This window comes from Bradysia coprophila, unplaced genomic scaffold (assembly GCF_014529535.1).
Source record: "Bradysia coprophila strain Holo2 unplaced genomic scaffold, BU_Bcop_v1 contig_232, whole genome shotgun sequence".
In the NCBI taxonomy this organism is placed as follows: domain Eukaryota; kingdom Metazoa; phylum Arthropoda; class Insecta; order Diptera; family Sciaridae; genus Bradysia; species Bradysia coprophila.
In genome coordinates this window covers 17,714,495-17,738,422 of record NW_023503493.1, presented here as the reverse complement: position 1 = coordinate 17,738,422, position 23,928 = coordinate 17,714,495, and the positions used below count along the sequence as shown (strand labels likewise).

Here is a 23,928-nt window from a genome sequence, read left to right as displayed (position 1 = left end):
GTACACGATAGACGGATTGAAACAAAAACACAAATTAATTACATTTTTGTATAAAAAACACACCGGGTTGTTGTTTGATTAAATGTTTGTGTTGTGTGTTATTTTGATTTCCATTCATATTTTATGTCTTAAATTGACCTCTTTATCGGAAGAAAGAAATACCAAAATTTCATCACGATGCGTAGTCATGAACATGAATTTGTTTGTAAATTGTTTTTTGACTAAAAAAAACAAACATTTTTTTCGCATTACGAAAATAGGAATATTTTACAGCTCAAAAGGAATATTTTGTAATTCCGTAGCTACGCAACCATTCTGATATGGACTAGAACCGTATATCTGACTACACTCAATGCGCTTCTATAGTGTAGTAACTCGACTATCTTCTAAACGGTACTGACTCTCTTATCGTTTACGTCGTGGATGGAACGAAGTTCATTTTTTTGCGCATGAAAATAATAATAAAAAAAAGGAAATTTCATATCGGCAAATTCCAAAACAAATGACAACACGCTGCAAAATAAGGTTGGTGCGTGAACTCGTTTGTGAAGATTAATTTAATTGTGGTATACTAGACAATGCAATACTGATTCTGAAACCAGTATTAAAAACCGGTTCACTCAACCGAAACCGGTTCTCTAAGATTTATGAAACTGGTTTCGACTGCCTTTAAGAAAGTAGTACTTGGATAGATAAGAGAAGTTTTTTTTAAATCTCGCGTAGAATGTCCGGCTTTGCTTTTTCTACGAATTTCTGAAAAAAAAACTTTCTTAAAACATCGATAGCGGGTATGGAAATAAAGTGGTACCGTGATACCTAATTACCGGGAAATTTGTTAGCAAAAAAATTGAATACTGGGAGATCGATTGCACTGAAAAATCAACGACACGAGAAACGACGACTTTCTGAAGAAACAGTGAGTAGTCGTCGATTCCTATAGAACTCTTCTTTTCTTCAGGAAACTGCTGTTTTTTAATATGTTTGAGAATTGTTCGTAGTGTTGAAAAGGCCACAAGAAATGACGACATCAAAAAAGTGAGATCATGAAGAATCGTCGACTACTCACCTCTTCTTCAGGAACTCGCCGTTTCTTCAGAAAGTCGTCGTTTCTCGTGTGGTCAATTTTTCAGTGCAGTGGAAAATCGAGGCTTCGCCGAACAAAGCACAGGGAAATGTATGGACCGGGAAATAAGTTTTTTTTATTGCCGGGAAAAAATATTATTTCCATGCCCGGTCGATAGGATCAACAGACTGAGAGATGAAAAATCAATGATCAGTGAGACATCTAGCTAGAAATCATAATTTATGTACAGCAGTGCAATCAAAATAGTGCGTAAATTTATTTTCGTTTGGAAAAATGAAGATCCCACTCCAATGTGTTGTTAACATCGGCTTCGCCTCGGGTTGACAATCTTCACATCTATTGCGCAAAATTTCCATTTGGGCACATGTTAGCAAAATAACTATTTCGAGTCATTGCTACCCGCGAGGATAAAACCCGAGGATGCAGAAAGAGAGTGTATATAGTCGCACCATTATTTTCGTCGAAAAATGAAATGCAAACTTAACCTTGACAAAACTTTTGATTTTTATTGGTAAAGTCTTCACGAAACAATGATTTCGAAATTTGATTCGTTGTACATGCTTAATATTATGTTATTCTAAAAAAGTGAATTTGGGATGCCTTATTGCCTCTGGCATGACAAAAATTAAAAATACAGCAAAAGCTTAACAATGATGGTATGTTGATTGTATAATATTGGTGGTAATGATGTTGCACTAGCATCCATCCATCTAAACGCATCCTTGATCGATTACTGAATCAGCTACTTTAAGAAATCCGGCGATATTTGCGCCATTTTGTATATTGCCCGGCGTGCCATATGTAGCAGCGGCTTCTACGCACGAGCTGTAGATGTTTTTCATAATTTCTTTCAGTCTCATATCAACCTCTTCTCTTTTCCAGCTGCTTCTGGTTGAATTTTGTATCATTTCAAGACCCGAAACGGCGACCCCACCAGCATTAGCTGCGAACAATGTTAAAATTAAGTTAAAATGAGTTGCAATCTTTTCCACATTAAGAGGACAACATCAATAATGATAAAAGTGGCACTTGAGTGTTATTTACGAAATGAATGGAGAGTAAAACGGCCGCTAATTTGCTTTAAATTGCCTCTGATGATAAGTAACGAAGATTTATGTGCAAAAGAATTTACAGTCAACAATTGAGGCTATAACATGATAACCCATTTACCGTTTTCGCTGCTATCGGTCATTGCATGAAGATGAATGGAGAAGGTGACCTTCAAATAACGAAACGTTACAATTACCTGCTTTTCCCGGACAAAGAATGATTCCACTGCTTTCATAGACTTCAATAGCATCTTTATCCGACGGCATATTTGCTCCCTCCACCACAAGTTTACATCCTGCGGCAACAAGGCTTTTAGCATCTGATCCATCGATTTCATTTTGTGTTGCAGATGGGAATGCGATTAGGACATTCGGGATATCCCATGGTTTCTTTCCAGGGAAAAATTGTGCGGACGGCGATTCCTGCGGGGAAAATGGGAATTCAATGCAGTGCGCTTACATAACCAGCAGCCTGTGATCTGTACCTTCAGATATTCAGAGATTCTTCCACGTTTGACATTCTTCAGATGCATAATTTTCTCCAATTTTTCTTGCGTGAAGCCGTCTTTTTCCAACACATAACCCGAACTGTACAATGATGTGCCGTAAGTCATTAGTTTAGTAAGTGGATGTGACATCATGTCAATTAAAATTTACCTGTCGGACATTGTAAGTGGAATAGCTCCGACCTGGATAAGTTTCTCAACAGTGTATTGGGCTACATTTCCAGATCCGGAGATAGTGCACCGGGCACCTTTTAGAGAAACTTTGTTGTCTTCGCACCAGTTTTCGGCAAAATAAACGGCACCATAACCAGTGGCTTCTGGACGTATAAGACTTCCGCCCCAATTTGTGTGCTTTCCAGTAAGGACACCTTCGAATTGACCGGTGAGACGTTTGTATTGTCCATAAAGGAACCCAATTTCACGACCTCCTACGCCAATATCTCCTGTAATTTGTCAAATTACATTTTCATGTTTACACTTAGGGCAATTAATGAGGTCCATACCTGCAGGTACATCCAAATTTGCTCCGATGTGTCGATATAGACTGGTCATGAAACTCTACGAATAATAATGAAATTTGAGTCAAGAATTACTTTAAGGATCGTTGACGGACTTACTGTACAAAATTGTAAAATTTCATTGTCCGACTTTCCTTTTGGATCGAAATCACTACCACCTTTTCCACCTCCCATTGGAACTCCGGTTAGTGAATTCTTGAATATTTGCTCGAATCCCAAAAATTTAATAATTCCAAGATTTACAGTCGGATGAAGACGAAGTCCACCCTTGTACGGGCCAAGGGCTGAACTGTACTGCACACGATATCCGCGGTTGACCCGTTGAATGCCTTTGTCGTCGATCCAGGGAACGCGAAATGTGATAACCCGTTCTGGTTCAACAATAGTTTCCATAACTGACAGATATCGGTCATCCTTTTCGAATACGGGTTTCAATGAGTCAAGCACTTCTTTGAAAGCTTGCAAGAACTCGTATTGGTGAGGATCACGGTGTTCGACTTTTGCATACAGAGCATTCATCTTCTGTTCAACTGAACCGATAGCTTCACATCGAAAACGACCTGCTGACTCCATTCTTTTTGTATGAACTATTTGGGAATGTGCTGCAAATGACAGAGAAGAAATGGGTGACTTAACAGCAAGGTATTTTTTTAAGAGAACGAAATTAAATAGAGTTCACGAAGTGTCTCGAATAAATTGTTAGGTTGATTTATGTTTAGATCATGGATTGGCCAATGCGAGACTGATCGTTGAAAATGAAATGTTTGTGGAGTGGAAAGATATTTCTGTTTTGTTTTTGTTCTTTCTGTTGTTTTGTCGTGGGTGTGACGTGTGAAAAAAATGTCTGTATATAAGTCGTGCCAACAAATTGATTATTATAGGAAACATTCTAAATTTACGACTGGTCCACAACAGAAAATCAATAATCTGCGCCGTTCGCAGTCAAAGCAGCTATATTTTCTATCTTCAACCAACGAAGGACTACCGAGAATTGGAGCCCATTTATATCAATAAATGATTTAATAATATTTTCCAGTTCCATTGATAGTTCAATTAAAAGTTCAACTTAAACTTAGAATGAGATCGTACAACTCATTCTAAATTCAGAAAATAATTTTTCTGTTTATTGATGTCAAATTGTTATTTTTATCTCTCTTGTTACATTTTAACATCAATGAATTTACGTCTATTTATTGTTGTTCCAATGACTTATTTAGTTCAATTTCAATTCAAAATATTTTTGTTTGAGATTTTAATACAATAAATGAATGAATGGCTCTCCGATTTATGTATATTTTGTTGAACCGATAATGGAATTGGTTTATGCGCGCATTGGATGCTCGTTGCTACTCTCGTGCTCGGATTGAACTTTGCATTAAATTATGTTATCACTTTTCATTGATAAAACGAAGAAAAAAGGTCTTCTGACGGAGTGTCTTAAAAATAGACTTTTAATATTGGAACTGAGTTTATTGATTAATATCGATAGTGTCTTAGAGTCGGGTAATGTGAAAACTCCATTTTGTTAAACGTAAAATTTTGTGGAAAATCTTAAATGGTTTGGATATATTTGACGATGGGTTGTGAGGCTACTGCACTTTTTAGAGTGTAACTAGTAAAATAACACAATTCATTAACACAAACATTAATTACGTAGTTGATGGGTAATATGTCGTATACACAGGGAACACTGAACGTCTAAACGAAAATAGCTTAACTCTGAAAGTCAAATGGTAATTTAGAAACACAACAGGCTGCAGAGTGGTTTTTATTTGCCTGTAGAATGGATGATCTCACAAGCAAAACTGATGTTACTTCACAAAAAACGTTTCTGTACAGAATGTTTTTTTTGTTACTTATGAAACAACTAGGTATACCGAAGTGTATCTAACGAAAACATTTCAATTGTCTAGCCAAAATACAAAAAGATAAAAAGTGTTCAAACGTTTTTTTTCTTCAGTAACTTGTTTTGTTTCCAAAGTAAAAAATGGTAAACGAGAATGTGTAGCTCAAGTTCGGGTTTTTTTCTTCTTAAATTATTTGCCAATTATTCGCTATGAGAAGAATGTTTTGTTCATTGAGGTGATATAATAAGTAGTTCTAAATGCTGAGTATTCCTCATGTATGTGTGTGAACAGTGTGTTACAAATAGAGGCTGTTTTTTATCCATTAAATTCATTAAGTCGATCACAATAGATCTTAAGAGGTTCATTAAGACAATCGAATTTTGATGTATTTTAAACAACATTTAAGAAGTCGTATTAAAATTGGATGAAATTAATTAATTTAATCGAATCAAAAATGGACTGGGAATTCTTAAAAAAAAATTGTTCAAGGTAACATGGTTCGAGCGAAAATCGTTTCAAAGTCATGTAGAACAGAGCGATAATTTTTTTAGAAGTAAATCCACAGTTAGAGTCAGTAAAATTTCAGTATGTTTGCTTCAAACAATCAAAACTTCTTTATACGTCTTTGTACGGTTTTACCACTACCATGAGCATGCATGTTGCAACTTCAACCGTATAAAGAGTTTTGATTGGATATGTGGATCAGCTGCAAACAGCATGTTGAAATTTCACTGTCTCTGACTGTAGGAATGAGTCAATGTCTGAGTCAATCGTCAAATCACATTACAGAGTGGAATTAGTATGATCTGTAGTGTTGCTTTCTGTTGCACATATCGATGCTACTGTAAGGAACACATTCAAACTTGAAATCTCCAACTAGGTCTACTTCCTGAAACTGATCTGATTGGAGATTTAACACTGAAAACTTTCCCTAATGTAGCGCCGATGTGTGCAAAGCACATCCACTGATGTCCACTACGAATCATACTAATTTCGATCTATATAGCAAAAGACCTAAACGCAAAGCGATTCCTGTCTATTGTTTGAAATGAATAAATTTTTCAACAAAAACGATTTACAACCATCGTTTGATACAGAATGAGAATTCCATGCATCCTTGTTCACTTTATTTATTTCATTAGCACTCTCACTACTCTGTATATTACGTTACCCATATTTCTCTATTTATGGTTAATTTTGATAATTTTGTACAAACGGATTTTCACTTTTTTTGACTAGGTCTAATAACTAGTATGAAAAAAGGCCAACTGAAAATTTGTAAAACCAAACCAATGGTCAGGGCCAACTTGAATCGAAATGTATTCATGTTCGTAAATCTAGTACTTCAAGGAGTGATTTTCTGTGTAAAATACCTCGCGTACCACGCAAAAATCGTAAATGAAGCAAATTTTGGCTTTTTCAAATTCGATACTCGATGTTGGTTCTTCTAAACTATTTGCACGCTTCGGGGAGTGATCGAACCCTTAGACGTTCAAAAAAATGTATTACCGCAAACTGAGTAAAAATGCCGCTATAACAATAAGTGGTGACACTAACTGAAGCCACTTTCATTTAAATGATTAAATTTTGTCTCGAATGTATTCAATTCTATCAAAGTGACCATTATATGCATAGTGCGCCGTACACGTTTGATGCAAAATACCACGTTTCGAAATTAATTAGAGAAATGGAAATAAAACAGCGTGTATGAGTAAGTACACTCTGCTGGTAAATATGAATGCCAAACAACTGTAACAACTGACAATTTTCGTTCATTCAACTTTTAGTTACACTTTTAGAATTTCGAGTTATCCGAACCTAGTTTTTTTCACATTACACCGACTTATTCTAATTATACATTTTAAACATCTTTTCTTTTACATAATTTTGTAAGCGTTAACTGATGGCCAAATTTTCTCAATAAATTAAATTGTAAACTTTGACAAATGGAACGCATTTTAATATAAAAGCAATAAAGTAACAAAAATAAGAAAATCAATAAAATTCTTGGCTCAAAGCAGTACCAGTGTATACGCCAGACTAAATATATATTGATTTGTTGAAATCGAAATTAAACAATTATATACTCGAATTTGAATAGACAAAGTACGCGAGAGATCAACGTTCTCGTTTGAATATCACGTACCAACTGACTCTACTCTTATCAACAACAATAATGAGGAAGCATCGCTTTAAGAAAATGAAAATGCAAAAGTGTATGAATGTGTGTGCAAGGCGAACCGAAAGTACTTCTATGTAATAAATTGAATCAATTGAATTAAATTGTCATGCTGTTTTTATAATTCGGACCCAATACGGTACTGAACAGCAAATATAATTAAAAATCTACATAATGTATACAGTAGTGTAGATTACGGACCTCTTTTCCAAATATTTACATTGATAAGTGGAAAGTTTCGAGCGGAACGCAAATCTAAATTCTTTAATCGGCAGTTTAGAAAGAAAAAAATGTCCACAGACTGTGTATTTATGCTAGATGTGCGATAAAGACTACATTCCTAGCTGTGTAGGAATGTGATGATTATTACCAAGGCAAATATAGTGAGGAGGTAATGCCATTCAGACACGCGGCCTAGCACATAAGTTCGATGCCAATGACATCTTTTTTTAAAATGGTTGACTACAATTTGCTTGTATTTCACAAAAATATTTTCACTATCTCACAACAGATGGCCCGACTTTCTATTCCATTTTTTGCTTTCAACGAAGGGATGAGATGGCGTTTGTGTCGAACTTTCGTGCCACGTGACCTCCTCACTATATTTACGTTGATTATTACTCTATGGCGTTTAAACTTTAAAGGGAGCCAGGGCCTATTTTAGCGAATTAAATTCCCAAAAATTCCTTAAAATTAGGTTATCGCAATCTCGCATATGAATTTATTTCAATTCCATACACAAATAGCAACTAAAAAGTATTCTACACTATGCCAAAAATATATGTTGTTTTTTTTATAAAGTTGATTGAAAGGGACGAATTTAAATAACAAAATTTGAAGGCTCAAATTCTAAAATTTAAAGGAGATTTGGTTTGCCTCTCTGAGAAAAATCCCGATACTTTTGTAACAGCTTCTAGTGAATAATTAAGATGGCGCGCTGGTCGCATGTTGACGATCGTTGGTAATTCTGTAAATTTTACCAATACTTTTTACAATTAAAGGATAAATCAGCAAAATTTTGATGTATGATAGAATATAAAAACGCTTACAATAATATTCCACATCAAAATAAAATATGAAAACTTTTTAGAGAGAACCTAATTCATGAAAGCTCCTGAATTCTGGTTTCTTTACAATATCATCCGAATGTAATCGAAAACATAACTAAAGAGGTCATACAAACAACAGACAGCACACTGAGAAAAGATTACGTCTGACACGTATAAAGTTTGGTAAGGAAGTTATACACCAGTCACGTATGCGTATTTACACACGACACGCATTTCCATAGTCACTGTATAATATACGATGACTAAGGTAGACAACGATAATAATAGACAGAAATGTTTCAATTTTGTCCTTGGGTAAAAGGAGTCGTCTGTGGTGGTACTTACTGAAATGTACACTTTTCGGCTCTGAAACGTGTAAGCCCAATACGTTACGATTTGGACAAAGACTGACTGAGATTTTAATTATTTGAATTGATGAAAATCTTGTTTTCGTAAACAAATGCATTTTTAAGGGTTTTCTCTTCAATTAAAGTCCCACTGATGAACAAGTCAATGAAATTTTCTTTTGTAGCTCAGTTTGGAAGGAAGGAATATGTTGTATGAAGAAGGCTGCTATTCCGTGCAAATGGTGCTGCTACCTGCTATCGTATACATTATGCTTAGTGCTAAAGTGGGTAAGTAATCAATATAATGGTAAGACGTTACGATCCTCAGTTCATTTTATTTCTTACATCGAAATATAACAGTCACCCTTTACATGGGGTGACCATTAGTTGTACGACTTTTGAACAAAAAATTGAATTTTTTGGAATTAAAAAAATGGAATTTGTGATAGAAATTTGGACAGTGACTTCCCTCTCAATCTTTTATGATTAATTTAAATAATGAAGCTAAGTACGTACTCCCATTGAGGCTCTGATGTCTTTGTTAATAAGAAATTCGCAATGTAAAATGATTTAATAATAGCAATTATTACAAAGGTATTGATACATACTTGAAACTCAATAGCTATAAATCACGACGTGGAACGCGTGATGGACAAGCGAAGGACACCTTGTAATGATAAGCGAACTGATACTCGTTTGAGTCACTCTTTTGCATTTTTATTGTTACAAGTTACAATTTGTACAATTTGCAATTCTTCGTATTAGTGTGCACTGGTTGTCGGTGCACTGCGCTACATGCCTTACACACAATCATAATTGTGTGCTAGTACATGCGTATTAACTCACGTGCATTTAAAATTGATTCAGTTGCTTGCAACAAAATAATGTCGACACCACTAAATACACATTTTGTACATTTTGTCATTATCATTGCACTCTGATAATATTCTCTTCCAGATTATTTTTTACTTTAATTTGAATTGCAGATGTTTGTAACCTTGATGTACCGCATAAGTACCAATTACAGTATATGTAGACCTATTTTGGAAAATAACCGAAGAAAGACTAAGTCATCACGGTCATCACCTAAAGTCAAGTTTTTCAAGAAAACGAGTTGGCTGCGTATATATAATTGTTAACGCTCTAGAAATACAGTGAACTACATCTCAAATGTCTCAGTGTCATTTTTTTCAGAGAATGTCATTGTGAATTTGCAATGACACAATAAAATTCTCAGAAAAATTTGACAGTGAGACATTTGAGATGTCGTTCACCGTATCTCCTCAATGAAATAGAGGACTAAATATTTGGAAAACATTGAGTCAACTGTGTTGTAGTGTTACACTTGGTTATACATATAAGAATAACATAAAAATGACTGAACGATCCACATTATTCCAAATTTATAAGTAGTCGATGCTTCACTAACGCAAACTAATCTATTTATGGTTGAACACACTTCTGACCATTATTGCGGGTTTCACATTTTCATAAACGATTTACATACTAACATACGTCGAAAACCGTACTTTTCATGTTTCAAGCACTACTCTCGACGTCCTCAGCATGTCAAATCCGTTACGTAACTCGGGAAAGTCTTATTTTCGTGTGTCGGTTTCTCCTTGGATCAACAAAATTCACACGGAAACTCTAATTTCAATTTTGAAAATCAGCAAAAATTCAATTAAACAGGAACAGGCAACGTTTTCAGCGAACCTGGAAGGTTCTTGTTTTAAACCTTAACGTAAAGTTTAATAAAAATTCATACAAATTCTTAGCCTTTTACATTCCATTTTTACTGACTTTTTGACTCAAAAATCGTTTTCTCTTAAATTGGATCTATAATGTTTGGACGGTGGACTATAACTATAACTTAGAAAAAAATCAAGAGTTCAATCGTCCCAGGAAATTGATATTTGGACTTTGTAAGGTCCTCCTCACTTATTACAAATCTCACACAATTCTATTCATAGAATCTAAAACGCTTTTTTAACCAGTCACGCAGAGTAAAAATTGCAATCAAGAATTTATTTACATTTTGATAGTCACAAAGTTTGCATGTAAAATAATACGATAATAACCTGCTGCTGCCGCAGAAACGTGAAATAATATTGATATTACAGGCAAAAAAAATGTTAAGCAACCAAAGACGGCAGGCTTCCCACGCTTTAAAAATCCTCCTATTTTAGGAATTTTATGAGGTTTTTAGTGTTAGGTCTTAGGAGATTTTTAGGAGCTTGCGTGATAAATTCATCATTGTAGAAATGCTGATGAGTCCTTATTTCTTGTTAAAAACTCATATTTTTCCATTTACATTGGCTATTACTAAGACGTCTCTATTACTTGTACCATCTTTCGATTTCCTACGTGCAAAGTATCTATCTCATCATACAGGATCGGAAATGGATCTATCACGAAAAATTCTAGTCTCACCCAAAGTTACCAAAAAGCGCTCAATTTTGGACATAGGTTGTAAAAGAGACGAAAAAGTTGGATTGTCTGATTTGAGATGTTTGTCTCGCCATACAAAAGTTTAAACTTTGACATATTGTGACTAAGTGGGTATTATATATTACAATTTGATCGAGCTATCGTCACTGTACTCACCGAAAATTTTTAGAACTAAATAAAACCAATGAAACTACAAACATACGTAGAGTATACTTTCATTGAATAAAACGAATTCTTAATTTAAAAACGAGTGAGACTCTTCCAAATTGTTTTTTTAGACCCGTACGAAGTACTGGGGTCTTATAGGTTTACGCATACGTTTGTAACACGTCGAATTGGACTCCCTGAGTAAGGGGAAACCTATTGTGGTTGTCTAGAGATGCCAAATCCGCGAAAAAAAAATGTCCGTCTGTCCGTCTGTCCGTCTGTCTGTCTGCACGATAACTTGAGTAAAACGCATCCGATTTTGAAAATTCTTTTTTTTCCCGTTTGGTAATGTCAAAAGACAGGCTAAGTTCGAAGATGAGTGATTTTGGATCGACCCCTCCCGAGCTGTGGCCCAATAAGTGCTTTACGGTTTTTCGAAGATATCTCCGGACATTTAAACGTTAAACTTGTAAGTGATACGTCAAATAAAAGGTATTTACAATACCGATCGACAAAAAAAAAGTTTATGGAAATCGGATGACCGACTCGTGAGTTAGACCCCTTGGTGTGGAACAGGCACAGGGCGGCAAGCAGTTTTTGCTTGTAGGTCGGCCACATTTGAACATATTTCGTCTGTTTTAGCTTTATTAGATAGGTATTGACCGTACCAATCAGGGAAATTTTTTTAATGAAATTATGTTCTCCGGAGCGTGAGCTAGGTCTCTTGGAGTGAGCTCTTATCTGGCTACTCGGAAGTACAGTGAACGTGGTGTATTTTGACAATATCTCGAGTAAATTTTGACCGAATTTCATGAATTTTTTTTTGTTTGAAAGGTATTAACGAATGTAAAGCGTCGGTACTATTTCCGGTCTCCTAACAAAATGGCTGCCGGCGGCCATATTGGATTTTAGTAAAATAGAAATATCTTGGGAAAAATGATACTTAGAGAGTTTCTGTTAACATGGAAATAATTTGTTATGTGTGTGGGGTTTCGGGGATTCCATATATGGACATCTATATATACCTATATACAGCTATATTGAGCTATATACAGGCATATAGAGCTATATAATAGCATATATTTATCTGTGAAATGTTTATTTATAGTGAAATATAGTTAAATATAGCGGTATATAGCTGTTTAAATAGGAATTTATGAAATTTGTCTTCGTACGGGGCTGTCTATATTGCCTCCGGCAATTTAGTTGTATATGATAATAAGGCAAAGAGTGGATAATGTAAGTGATTTTAAAGGGAGAATAGTTTTTCAGCAGAGAAGAAAATGAAGTAAGAGAAATGAAGAGTTTCACATTAAAGGCTTTTGATACGAATAGGTGTTTCATACGGGTCGGCGTTAGCTATGTTTGTAAAGAAAATTATGGCACAAAAATCATGTGTATCTGAATCCAGGATAAACCAACACTAACATTTACTGAATTTCCAAAAACGATTGCTTTATTGCGATCTAAAGATTTTCTAGTGGACTTTTTGATTTGTGCCTAGATAGGTATTGGTCCTTAGAAGCCAAAACCACCCTCAAAAAAAAATCGTCTAAGCTTGTGTGGCTAGTGAGAGTTGACCAAAATCCGAAAACATGCACTTTTTTTATTGAAATTTCTCGTAGGCTACGGAACCTACAAGCTCGTTCGTGTGGGTTGTCATTAGAAAGGCAATTGCATGTTCTTTCGGGACAGTGAGTTATGAGCAGTTGAAAGTATGGGTAAAAAAGAATAATTTCGGCGAACTTCTAACGGTTCCCGTGCATCCGAAAAGCAACAGAAACACAAAAAAAGGATTTCGTCAACTGATACTGATCTTAGCTTTCAAATAATAGCAAACATGCACAGTACGTGCACTGTGTACTGTTTCGATGAATGTGGTTTTGGAATGAAAATTTGATGCTCAGTATCTCTACTCAAAAAATTTTGTGCACGTGAAATGTTTGATGAAAAAATATTTTTTGCAGCAACTTTTAGCTGCTGGTTCACTTTTTCGAAATAATTCTATCTTGACCAAAGGTTTCTAGGGCACATATTAAATAAAATCACTAGAAAATGCGTCCAATGCGTCGTATTTTAAAAGAATGCCTCAGAAGTGAAAAGCGCCGCAGGCGAAACTTTTAAGTTATTTTACTCATCCATTGATTGGATTGATCTTGATCCTGATTTATGGAAGTTTATTGAAATTTTCGAAGTCTCATTTTAGGAGTTTTAGGAGGATTTAGGAGGATTTTTGAAATTTTAGGAATTTTAGGAGGTGTGGGAGACCTGAAGACGGTGTCTTGTTCTGTTTCAAGCAGAAAAAGGTTAATGAACCATTTTATAAACAATTCTGCTGATGCGATGGATTCGTGTTGATGATGATATGGTAAATAAAAATTAAAAGGAAAAAACGAAAAAGAATAAACACGAAAGATACAAGATGATTAGAAATTAATGGGAATGCTTAACCCACGGTTGTAGTTATTTTACTGGCACTTCCGATTTTGAAATGACATACAGCTTTGACTTCGGATTTACTTTCGTTTTAGTTGTAAGTATACATATTAGTAAGCACTCTTTCAGAGCTTAAGTAGAACAAAAAATCGGACTGATGGTAAAACGTGGTTATTAATAACCTACCAGTACTCTTTTTGTTCTAGTTAACAATGATGCATCACACCCTTTCTCTGTCATTTAAAAAGTCTAGTTCAATGCTTTTTAGCTGAGATTTAGGGACGCAAAACAAACCGCAAGATTATGTAAGAAATCGATATCCAGAAAAAAGGAATTGATCGTAAGTGCGGATGTTACAAGAAATCACTTGCCGTTGTGGTTCTGAAGTAGGTGGCACAATGCCACTGGCACATTGTTTTAAATGTGAAATTCTTCAGATGGTAAATAATGTGTACAAGGTGAAGGTCGAATTCAATGTGATTGTTGATGCGAGTGGTTTACGTAATAGCGTCATGGTGATGATCGAATCAACAATAATTGTTGTAGGTGAAGGGGCTGCACTCTGATCGTCTCGCATTTCTTTTCGGCTAACCGATTGCGGTGAATTTATGAAAGCGGAATATACAGTTTCTGATTGCTGTATTTCTCATATATTTATGTTGATTGCCTGTTGCCTTTCGTATATTGACATCGTCGATATGCGTATAATGGTACAGATAAACACTTTTATAGAGGCTACATAATGATTCTACTGGCAGAGTTCAATATATCGCTGCGATTCTTACGCTTTATACCTGTCTTTCTTATACACAACAAATTGTCGGTTTAAAATTATTAACTTTTTTTTCTTCACTTTTTCGTCATTTTACATTTTTTTAGAAGAGAATATTTCTTGGATTTCTGAAATAACGGCAGTACCATCGAGCTTCTCGAACCTGACGGTTGAATATTATATTTTCATGGATTGAATAAATATCCACGATCAAAAACCGCTTTATCGTGCATACGTGTAAACCTTTGGTAGTGAATTATAGTTTTGCCATATATAAGTAACCGGTGGTCCATAGAAGCAATAATTTTACCACGATTTTTAATTAAAATGTAAGAGTTGTGATTGAACTTAATTTAAATTAATTTAATTTAAATTTTGTCATTCAATGACAAACTTTGCATGTGCAATATTATACGTCCAAACTTACAAAACTCTTCGTCACTAGTGCCATCCGTACTTTGCTCTTGCTGTCCTTGAATGGTATTGTTGTCGGCTATGATCTAGTTTAAATAAAATGGAGACGAAAACGATTAATCGTCGAAGGGCAGTAAGAGTCGGAATAACATCAGTCAATAATGATGACCAAAATTGTTGATGGGTTCAATCGTACCTCTCTGGATCTTTGTATAAAGCCACAAAATTGATGAGAATTTTCTTTATCTTTCATTTTTCGAATAAATTCACACAAAAACGCTACTGTAAATAACAAAATGCTTCGATGGTGACGTGCGAGCGAGCTGACTGAAAATTAGATTAGTGACCGAAACGTCGTCGACGCATTCATTGCACATTATTCTTTAGTTGGTAGACATTTCTTCGTTAAATTGAAGCCCTTTCGTAACTCGCAATACGTTACCGACGCGACGGGATGACACTTTTTTGAATTCATTTATAACTTACTTTTTCTGAAACTACTTCGCCAACCTGCCCCTTATCTGACCTGATTTTTTTTTTACATCTTCTGAAACAACCCATTTTGAACCTGTAGTAGCCTAAACGTCTATACTTCTAAATCTTTGATGGTATCTTGACGTAAAATTCCAAAATTCTTAAGCTATAGCTGAAACCGTCCTGTTGATAAATTTAACTCAAATTCTAAGATGAAACTCTCTAGCACCAACGGCACATCACAAATATTATGTCTCTTCTTATATGAAAAATTTGCGAGAGGCTCGTCGACACTTCGTTGGTCTTATTGCTCCATAATGTCTGTTAATTTCGTAACTTTTAATTTTTTAAATAAAGCGAAAGTTCTCTTCGTGAGGGTCGAAAATATGATCGATCCAAATCAAGAAGGGCAATGATTTATTAGTTATTTACACAGATACGTATGTATGGACGGTATATTTTAGGCAATTTCATGAGTTTTAGCCTGAACGAAGCGAAAGTGCCTAAAATAAACCGTCCACAACAGATGCGTATTTGTTATTTATCCAACCGAGTGATAAATGATATGTAGATTGCCACTCGAGGCCGTAGGCCGAGTGTGACAATACTCATCGTGCGTAGAAAAGCATCTATCATCGAGTTGCATACAATGTTTTTCGCAATAAAGGCAACGGAAAGTCCTAATTTTCGTCACTTGTTGCGAAAACAACTTTTCATGCTGAGTGACTAAATTACTAGACAAATTCTTAAATTTATGTCCAGCCCAAGTCATGAAAAAGAGTGTTGGTTAGGGGGGTCCAGAATCGTATGGGAAAATTAAAGTTTCGAGAAAGTTGGCGGACCCCGGGGAAAACGAACCTATATGACCCACTGATAAAAAATATATATGGGGCCGATGCGATCCGAGCTGGCTTATGGGTCGCGCAATGACGAAATATGTGAAAAACCACGAAAATGAGGGTTAATGAAAAATTGAACGTAACTAACAGATGCTGAGGTCACTTCTTAAGGTGAGTTGGATTATTTCACTTCAGAATAATCCAAAGAGACCGATTTAATGATTTGTAAGTGCATTCGCAGCTCCCAAGTCAGTCATAGATTCGTAATCTGTTCACTCAGTCTTTGGGTTCTTCCAAAACATTTATGGGATGTGCATCGGATATATTCATGTCTAACGAGAGCTTATGGCATAAGCTTTCATTGCAAAAAGAAATTTTTTCGAAAACAATTTTTTGAAGCTATATAGAAATCGATTTTGGTGCAAAAATGTCAGGGTCGTGAACTCAGGCAATTTTCAAATGACTGTTACGTCAAGACACCAACTTGAAACTTAAGCTGCGAGCGCACTTACACCGTTTAGCTCTCCGTTTACGTTTTAACAATGGAAAGTGGGAGGAGCTTCCATTGTTCACTCGTAAACGGAGTGCTAAACGGCGTAAGTGCGCTCGCAGCCTTATTGTGTGTGGGCTCGTTACCTTTACAACGACACCTAACACTTAATTTAAATAGTGACCTCGCCTGACTTTGTATTACTTGGAAATTATATGTCGATTTTTGTCTATATCGATATTGTTAGGTGTGCCCAGACGATATAAAAATTCCAAAAAATGGAACCAACGCATTTTTGTTGCTTTTGCATCTAATCTAAGTTGTCTGGACCAAATAAGTTTGATATTGTCGTTAAAAAAAATTTCTCATACAAAGTAATGGAAAAAATGTATGGAAAATTTCAGTGTTTTTTCACACATTTCGTCCTTGAGCGACCCATAAACCAACTCGGATCGCATCGGCCCCATATACAATTTTTATCAGGAGGCCATAAAGGTTTATTTTCCCAGGGGTCCGCCAACTTCATCGACACTTTTATTTTTTGGACCCCCCTAGTGTTGGTTGAATGGAATTTTACGTTGCGAAATGAAAAATACTCAAATCGACGAAGAAGTCCATTTACGTTCCATCGATAAATTTAATACAAATAGAAAAAATTTTAATCCTCAAAAAAACTAATTTTCTTGCGGAGAAAATGGTGTTTAATTAGCCCTCTAATGACTCAATTAACAGACTTACGACATACGACATACTAAAATTTCTTATAAAATATTTTGTGCGGAAGCTTTTTTCTGAAAATTGTTGTTCTCTCCTCATGCATAGCGAAGGTTATACCAAAGCTAGTGTTGAAGTGTTGACTTTGTGTTCACAATCACTTGTTCAAGACCAAGATGCTTTTAAGTCATCATTCTTTAGTTGTTAATGAGACTTACTTTACATAATTGCGTTCAACAAAACACAACGATTACGGTTATTTGCTTGATCACGTATGTTTGAATCATTTGTTGTGTTGGAATTAATCGATAAGCATGACTTGACAAAAGTAAAAAGAAGGTATTGGTTCAGAGGAATTCACATGTTTGATTTTTATAGCCATAGCGATTGTCCACTTAGTAGTGCTAAGGTTTATGCAAGGAATTAAAAATTAAATTTCAAGGGCCGTGTGGTGAAAACTTCGTGAATGACAATGAAAAGAAAAGTATCTTAATTGTATCAACTTCTATGATGCACTGTCCGATTGTGGTAAGATAAGCAAATCCTGGTTCGTTGATTAAAATAATTTTGGAAAATGCTTAAAATTCTACTGTACGAGTCAGGTTTAATTGTACAAAGGACATACTTCACGAAAATTCTAAAAATTCTGTTTATAAAGTTAAATTCCTTGGAACAGGCCCTACAAGATCAACTCACATTTAAGAAAAAAAAAAATAAAACCTTTTCTTTTACAGACGTAAAATCTACTACTTCATTAATTTTACCTTATATTTGCTTACATCAACAAATGATGAGAAGCCATTCACCAATTCCAATTTACTTATACTTTTCGACCCCGATCGTGTTAAATGAGGGAATGAAGAGTAATTTTAATTCCTTTAGTGAACGAATATAATCTCCTCGGAATCTATAATGTTTAACGATATTGACTGCCGGTACATAAACGTTTCCAAATACAACCCAATTCAATCATGACATGATAAATACGTGCTAGGCCAATACTACAATTAGCTTTAAAATATCTATGTGACATCGTTATATCACAACTCAAAATGCAACATGCAAACAGAACCATTTAGATTTTACTTTAATTATAAACCTAATTACACTCTTTCTTCTTACGAAAATATCTTCAAGCGATACTAATCACTTCTCAATTAAAATAAAATTTTCAGAACGAAATAGCAGAAGAAATGAAGAAATTGCTTTTAGTTACCAGTCTTTTGCATACGATTGCATTATCTTTATGTGCACCATCACCCAGAGAAACACATAAAAGTTCAAATACGACATACGATCAGCGACAGGTTGGCAAATACAACATACATTTTAATATCAAAGATGTGGCCATAATTGCACTGAGCTCAGAAGATATCGTTGATCACATTGGGGTAAATTGAACAGACGAAACTTTGAGTTGCAATATTTTTCGGACTTACTTTTTGTCTCTTCCTGATTGAACTTTAAGGACTCAGATTCGTATGCTGATTATTACGACTACGAAGACTCAGAATTCACCGTCAATCCAATAACAGCTGACCTAATTGGAAAACCGACTACTTCGAAGCCAACCTCCAGCCATCAGACATTATTTCCATCCATTGCTGGTCTGAATTTGAGTTCAATTCCTATGTCGTCGGAATCGTCAGCAACAACAGCAAGTGTACCAGAAACTCTTGTAGTCATCCATGACAAGCCTTCAATGCCTTCAATATCGCAGGAGAATGATAAAGTTACAGAAAGTTCGAGCGTTAGTTATCAACCAGATCAGATTCCTGTTCAAGTTATCGTAGAACCGATATTAAAGCCAAAAACACGACCATCTGTGTCACCATCAATGAAACGGAAAATAACAAACAGACAAGTTAGTGTTAGAAATGACGATGATGATTATGAAGTAAGACCCAGACGCCGACGGGGTCAAATTATCGAACGAATGAGATTGCGCAGGGCTCAAAACCGGCGAAACGGTAATGGATGTGAAAATGGTCAAGTGAGTGATGGTCAGATTGGTTGTCGAGTTCGACGTTCCGGTATGGGTGCATTTTTGGGAATGTTAGCAAAATTTTTGCCAACACGAGACAACGAGGAATAAACTGGTGGTAAGGATTAAAAAGACTTTGGTTTTTGTTCATTTTTCTTCAGTATTTATAATAACATTCCATCAGTCGAAATTTCATTTGCCTTAAATAAGTGTTCGTGTTTGATTACATTGTAAAATACAATTAGTAAAAAAAAATTACTTGCACTCTCGAGTGAATACAAAACATTTTTTTTGTCGTTTAAATTTAAATCACAAAACAAAGTCAAACATTTTTTTTTGTATAAAAATTGCACCTGATTACTTAAATTACTTAAAATTAAGACTGGGTTTTCTTACTTTTTAAGTTTTGGAATTCAATCAATTGTTTAAAACTAAATAAATGAAAGACTCGAAATTGAAGAAAATTGGGAAGAGCTCTCTCGTTTTTCTATTATTTTTTTTCTTTTAATTTTCGTCAATTGGAGTACATTTTTTTCTAACTAAATCTGCTGGTAATTAAAAAAAAAACAATGCCGACAATTTATGGCTTCCATTGTGCAAATGAATGCGCGTAAACAGGTCCTTCTTTAAGGTCCGACTTAAAAGTAAATAATTAGAGGAACACATTAGGTTCTCCTCAATAGGTATTTGAAAGATATATTTAAAAAAAATCAGTTACAGGGTCTATTTTCAAGAACTCCATTTCTCGCTGTTTTTATGACTAAGTCAATGACGAGTCAACCTAGGATTTTTTTATAAGGATCGGTCAGTTAGACAAAGCAATTTCTTGGATCTCTATGGACTCACGGTGGGGCTGAACCATTTTTTTCGACAAGTTCATGCACATGGAATTTCTATCCCGAAAATTATTTTTGGGGCAAAATCAAAACTGTTATGTCGGGAAACTTTTGAAAAAAATTGAAAAGGTCTGAAAAGGTAGAAAAAGGAAAATTGTCGCATAAAAGCCTAAATTTATTTACTTTCGATAAGAATATTATTCTGAGCAAAAAATTGTTCTACCGTTAGCCTCTAAAAGTATTGGTTTTCTTTAATACAGCTAATTTAGTTTTCAATCTAACCTCTGTATATTAGCTGTATATATCGGGATAGGAATTCCATGTACATGAACTTGTTGAAAAAAAGTTTTTTTTTTGAAGATTTTCGGAATCTGTGGATTTTCTAATTTTCTAAGTTTGAAAAGTTTGCTAAAGATTTTTTTTTTGGTTAACAGAGGATTTTCTAGTTTATCCACCCCTTGTGCAAAATTATGTAGTCATTTTTCATTATTTTTTCTTTCTTGTGAGTTGGATTTGGAAAACCATTTTATGGATAATGTGGAACGGACATTACAGACTCGTTTCAAGGGTAGATTTTGCGTCCCCAATTTCCATAGTGCTCTGATTTCTCTCCAATATCAAATCACACTCAAATGGAGACTAGTAACGTTGCTAGATAATGAAAAACAGAGATTTCGACATTTTTTTTTTTCAAATTTGCTAACTAAGTCATTATCTAATCAAGTCTAATGTATACGTGGAGAATGAAACTTTAAAAATTTAATGTGTTTGGACGTATAAAGTATGTTCAATGTTCAAGGTCGATGCACGGTCCATCGTTCATACAAAGGAAGCCATTAGTTTGTCACTATTAAACTGGTAAATTGTGCTAGTGCAGCATTGTCCAAATTAATTCTTGTTTAAAAATAAGTCTAAATCTATCCATTAATCCGTTACAGTTGGCTACAAAATGCAAATTGTCAATCCCTTCGAGCTTTAAACCACACACAAATTTACTAGGTAAAATACACGGTGAACGAAATTGCCAACAATAAATTCAGAGCTTGCAAAGACAAAACAGTAAAGGAATAAAAGCACCGATAGCTATGAACACAGGCAACATAACCGACGAATCATCCAACGCGTATGGATCTTCTTGTCTCGGTCCACTAGTTTTCCTCTGTTTCGCTGGTTTAATTTCATCGTATTCAAGGCTCTCCGATTCGATGTCGTTGAGCTGGTGCGTCTGATCGGGTGCTTCAATTTCAATCGGATCCAATTTCTTAAAGTTTTCAACGTCACCTTTCACCAGCACAATTGCATTGATCTTTGGATTATCTCTGTAGCCCTTGATAAACTCGACTCTAACTTTACCGCCACGAATCTCCGATTCCTCCTCTTTGTAAAACAATTTACCTCTGGAAATGGTATAGTAAATGTACTCGTCGTGGGCCACACCTTTGCCGACTTGTTGATAGATGTCCAAATCGGAAACAGCCGTATGTTCGGCATTCAACACCACATCGAACACCTTCAGATTTGGTCCACTGAAGTACACTTCGCAGAACTTCAACACTAGCAAGTATTCACCATCGCCACTAACCGGTAAATCATAACCGAACGTATTCGTGGAATACCTTTCCGTTTGGTATAAAATTTCCTCTTCCTGTGATGCGCGTCCAATCATCATCAATTGTTTGCCATAATCAGAAGCAATTCCGATTCTATCGGTTAATGGGTCCCGATCATACAGAATGTCATCAATTTTAACTGGTTCGTTGCTGCCACAATTGATTGCATATATTAATTCGTACGCACTGACGAATCCCATCCAACAACAGCAAATTATGCTAGCAACAATAATGTTAATTAGGGAGCACATCGTTATTTCGGTAAGTTAGAAGGCGTTTTCTGATAAATTTTTGTTTTTTTTTTTGTGTGTGATAAAATCGGTTTCGAAGAATGTCACTTTCGGCTCAATTTCTATCTCAATTCCATTGATTTCGTTGACCGTTCTATTTCAGAGGTACTGCACACTTGTTAGTTATAACACCGACAAGATAAACTAATTCGTAAATTAATCACTTGTTTCAATAAAAAAAAATTGAATTCATTAACGTGGCACACCACTCAAGATAAATTTTTGAGGAGAAAAACCACTGAATGCTCGGTTCTCGCTTAAAATCGTTTCACTTCTTTTAAATTATTCATCAAATCTGTGCGTCTACATTAATATTATTTGAATTGACTTTGCTTTTACGATAATTTTCTTACAGAAAATCCAGAAAGTCGGATTTAATGTGAAAAACCGGCCGAATGAAGTTCACAAATAAACATTCACATCAATATATAATGACATCGATGACATTGTCAGCGAAAATTGTACACTGTTAGAATGCAGTAGCTAAATAAAGTTGAAACGGAATGTGAGCCACATATTCAGTTGCTTCGGATATATTTTTCAAATAACGCTAGCTTGTGAGGAATGTAACTGAGAAAATATTATGACCTGTGACAATCGTGCTTTACTACCGAAATATATTCACTAATCATGAAAATTGTATACAATTTACTCGAGATAGAGAACAAAAGTCAATATTTTTAATGGTTTAATGGCTCAGAGTAATTATACGTAGAGAGGAAGTTTGTACGACGAAATGTGGACCCAAGAGGAAGTTTGTACGACGAAATGTGGACCCAACATCGGTTTGTATAAGATACATTTTTCGTATAATTTTACACCAATACATGTATGCGTTCGCTTTTGATGTTCAATTTGCCCTCTTAATTAAGAGGGCAAACACACTTACCAATACAAATTTCGTATTTGATGTTGGGACCACATATTTTACGTAATTTTGTTCGAAATTTCATCTCTAGGTATAATTACTCTTAGTTTAATGGAACCAAAAATTTCGGTTTTTCGGATAACGGATCCTATCTCTGTGAATTATGGATGAAAATTTTTGATTTTTGTTGAAAGAGAAAAAAAATGACCAGTTTGCTTCAAAAAACGTTTGACTGGTTGAATAATTCCTAACGATGCGGCGCCTTACTTTACATTGGTGAGCTTTTGCCTTTCAACAACCCGTGGAAAATGTGGGAAGTTTGGGACCTATCGCTGAAACAGTATTTCTTTTCGATTCCTTTTAAAATTTACAAGAATGAAAGTTGAACTCAATGCCATCGACAATGTCGGATGTTGAGTCCATGACAAAGTTTCATATAAAATCTGTAAAATATTTTACAATTTATTACCGTGACACTGTCATATTGTCGTTTCCGGTGATTCCTTTTTCATTTGACAAATTGGAGAAAATGGACTTGCAGTTCAATGTTTCCATCACATTTTATTTAACTTCATCGCCAACACTCTTTTACGACTTCATATTAAGAGTCAATTTGCCAAAACTTCGAACAAGTTGTATGAAACAGGAAAACAAGCTATCGGCGATTATTGGAGGGTATACCGTAATTGAATCAGGGAACCCTCCTTAGTCATTTGCAACAAAAAAAAAAATCCTCGAAGTAATTATGTTTTCACTTCAGAAATCATGAAAAAATGGTCTGCAGTAGGGTGACCAAAATAGTTTTTGTTACATATCACCGACAATACTTAACACATTTATCTGACATAATCTTACAATTATGGTGGTTGGCAGAGGTGTTGAGGACCTTTCAAAAATTTCGAAATTTTTCGTGTATGTGGTGCAATAGCTATTTTAGGGGATAAAAATTCCAACTTTTGGAGAGTGTTTAAAAAAATACAATGATAGACTTGGAAGATATGGGTGTCGTTGGGTAGGTAGTGAC

The 23,928-nt window shown here is 35.1% G+C and overlaps 3 protein-coding genes across 10 annotated transcripts; 1 reads left to right on the top strand and 2 right to left on the bottom strand.

The window, feature by feature from the left end:
- Nucleotides 1–1,568: 1,568 nt before the first annotated feature.
- On the bottom strand, nt 1,569–15,142 carry LOC119077109 (NADP-specific glutamate dehydrogenase-like). 7 transcript variants are annotated; one of them, XM_037184270.1, is made up of 8 exons: nt 14,996–15,142; nt 14,813–14,885; nt 3,257–3,759; nt 3,143–3,197; nt 2,791–3,082; nt 2,619–2,721; nt 2,331–2,556; nt 1,601–2,027 (listed from the first exon to the last, which is right to left on the bottom strand). In XM_037184270.1, exons 1-8 carry the CDS (start codon nt 15,050–15,052, stop codon nt 1,795–1,797), a joined length of 1,542 nt encoding a protein of 513 aa, XP_037040165.1. In that variant the 5' UTR covers nt 15,053–15,142; the 3' UTR covers nt 1,601–1,794. The 7 variants fall into 7 exon arrangements, with proteins under 7 accessions (XP_037040172.1, XP_037040171.1, XP_037040168.1 ...); XM_037184277.1 differs by lacking the exons at nt 14,813–14,885; nt 14,996–15,142 and adding an exon at nt 7,029–7,183 and having other exon boundaries at nt 1,569–2,027; XM_037184276.1 differs by lacking the exons at nt 14,813–14,885; nt 14,996–15,142 and adding an exon at nt 6,514–6,529 and having other exon boundaries at nt 1,569–2,027.
- On the top strand, nt 14,507–19,790 carry LOC119077118. Of its 2 annotated transcripts, none has more exons than XM_037184289.1 (3): nt 14,507–14,714; nt 18,492–18,707; nt 18,785–19,790. In XM_037184289.1, exons 2-3 carry the CDS (start codon nt 18,510–18,512, stop codon nt 19,409–19,411), a joined length of 825 nt encoding a protein of 274 aa, XP_037040184.1. In that variant the 5' UTR covers nt 14,507–14,714; nt 18,492–18,509; the 3' UTR covers nt 19,412–19,790. The 2 variants fall into 2 exon arrangements, with proteins under 2 accessions (XP_037040184.1, XP_037040183.1); XM_037184288.1 differs by having other exon boundaries at nt 14,508–14,658.
- LOC119077120 (malectin-A) lies at nt 19,442–22,479 on the bottom strand. The gene has a single exon (XM_037184291.1). It carries the CDS (start codon nt 21,995–21,997, stop codon nt 21,173–21,175), a length of 825 nt encoding a protein of 274 aa, XP_037040186.1. The 5' UTR covers nt 21,998–22,479; the 3' UTR covers nt 19,442–21,172.
- Nucleotides 22,480–23,928: the final 1,449 nt, after the last annotated feature.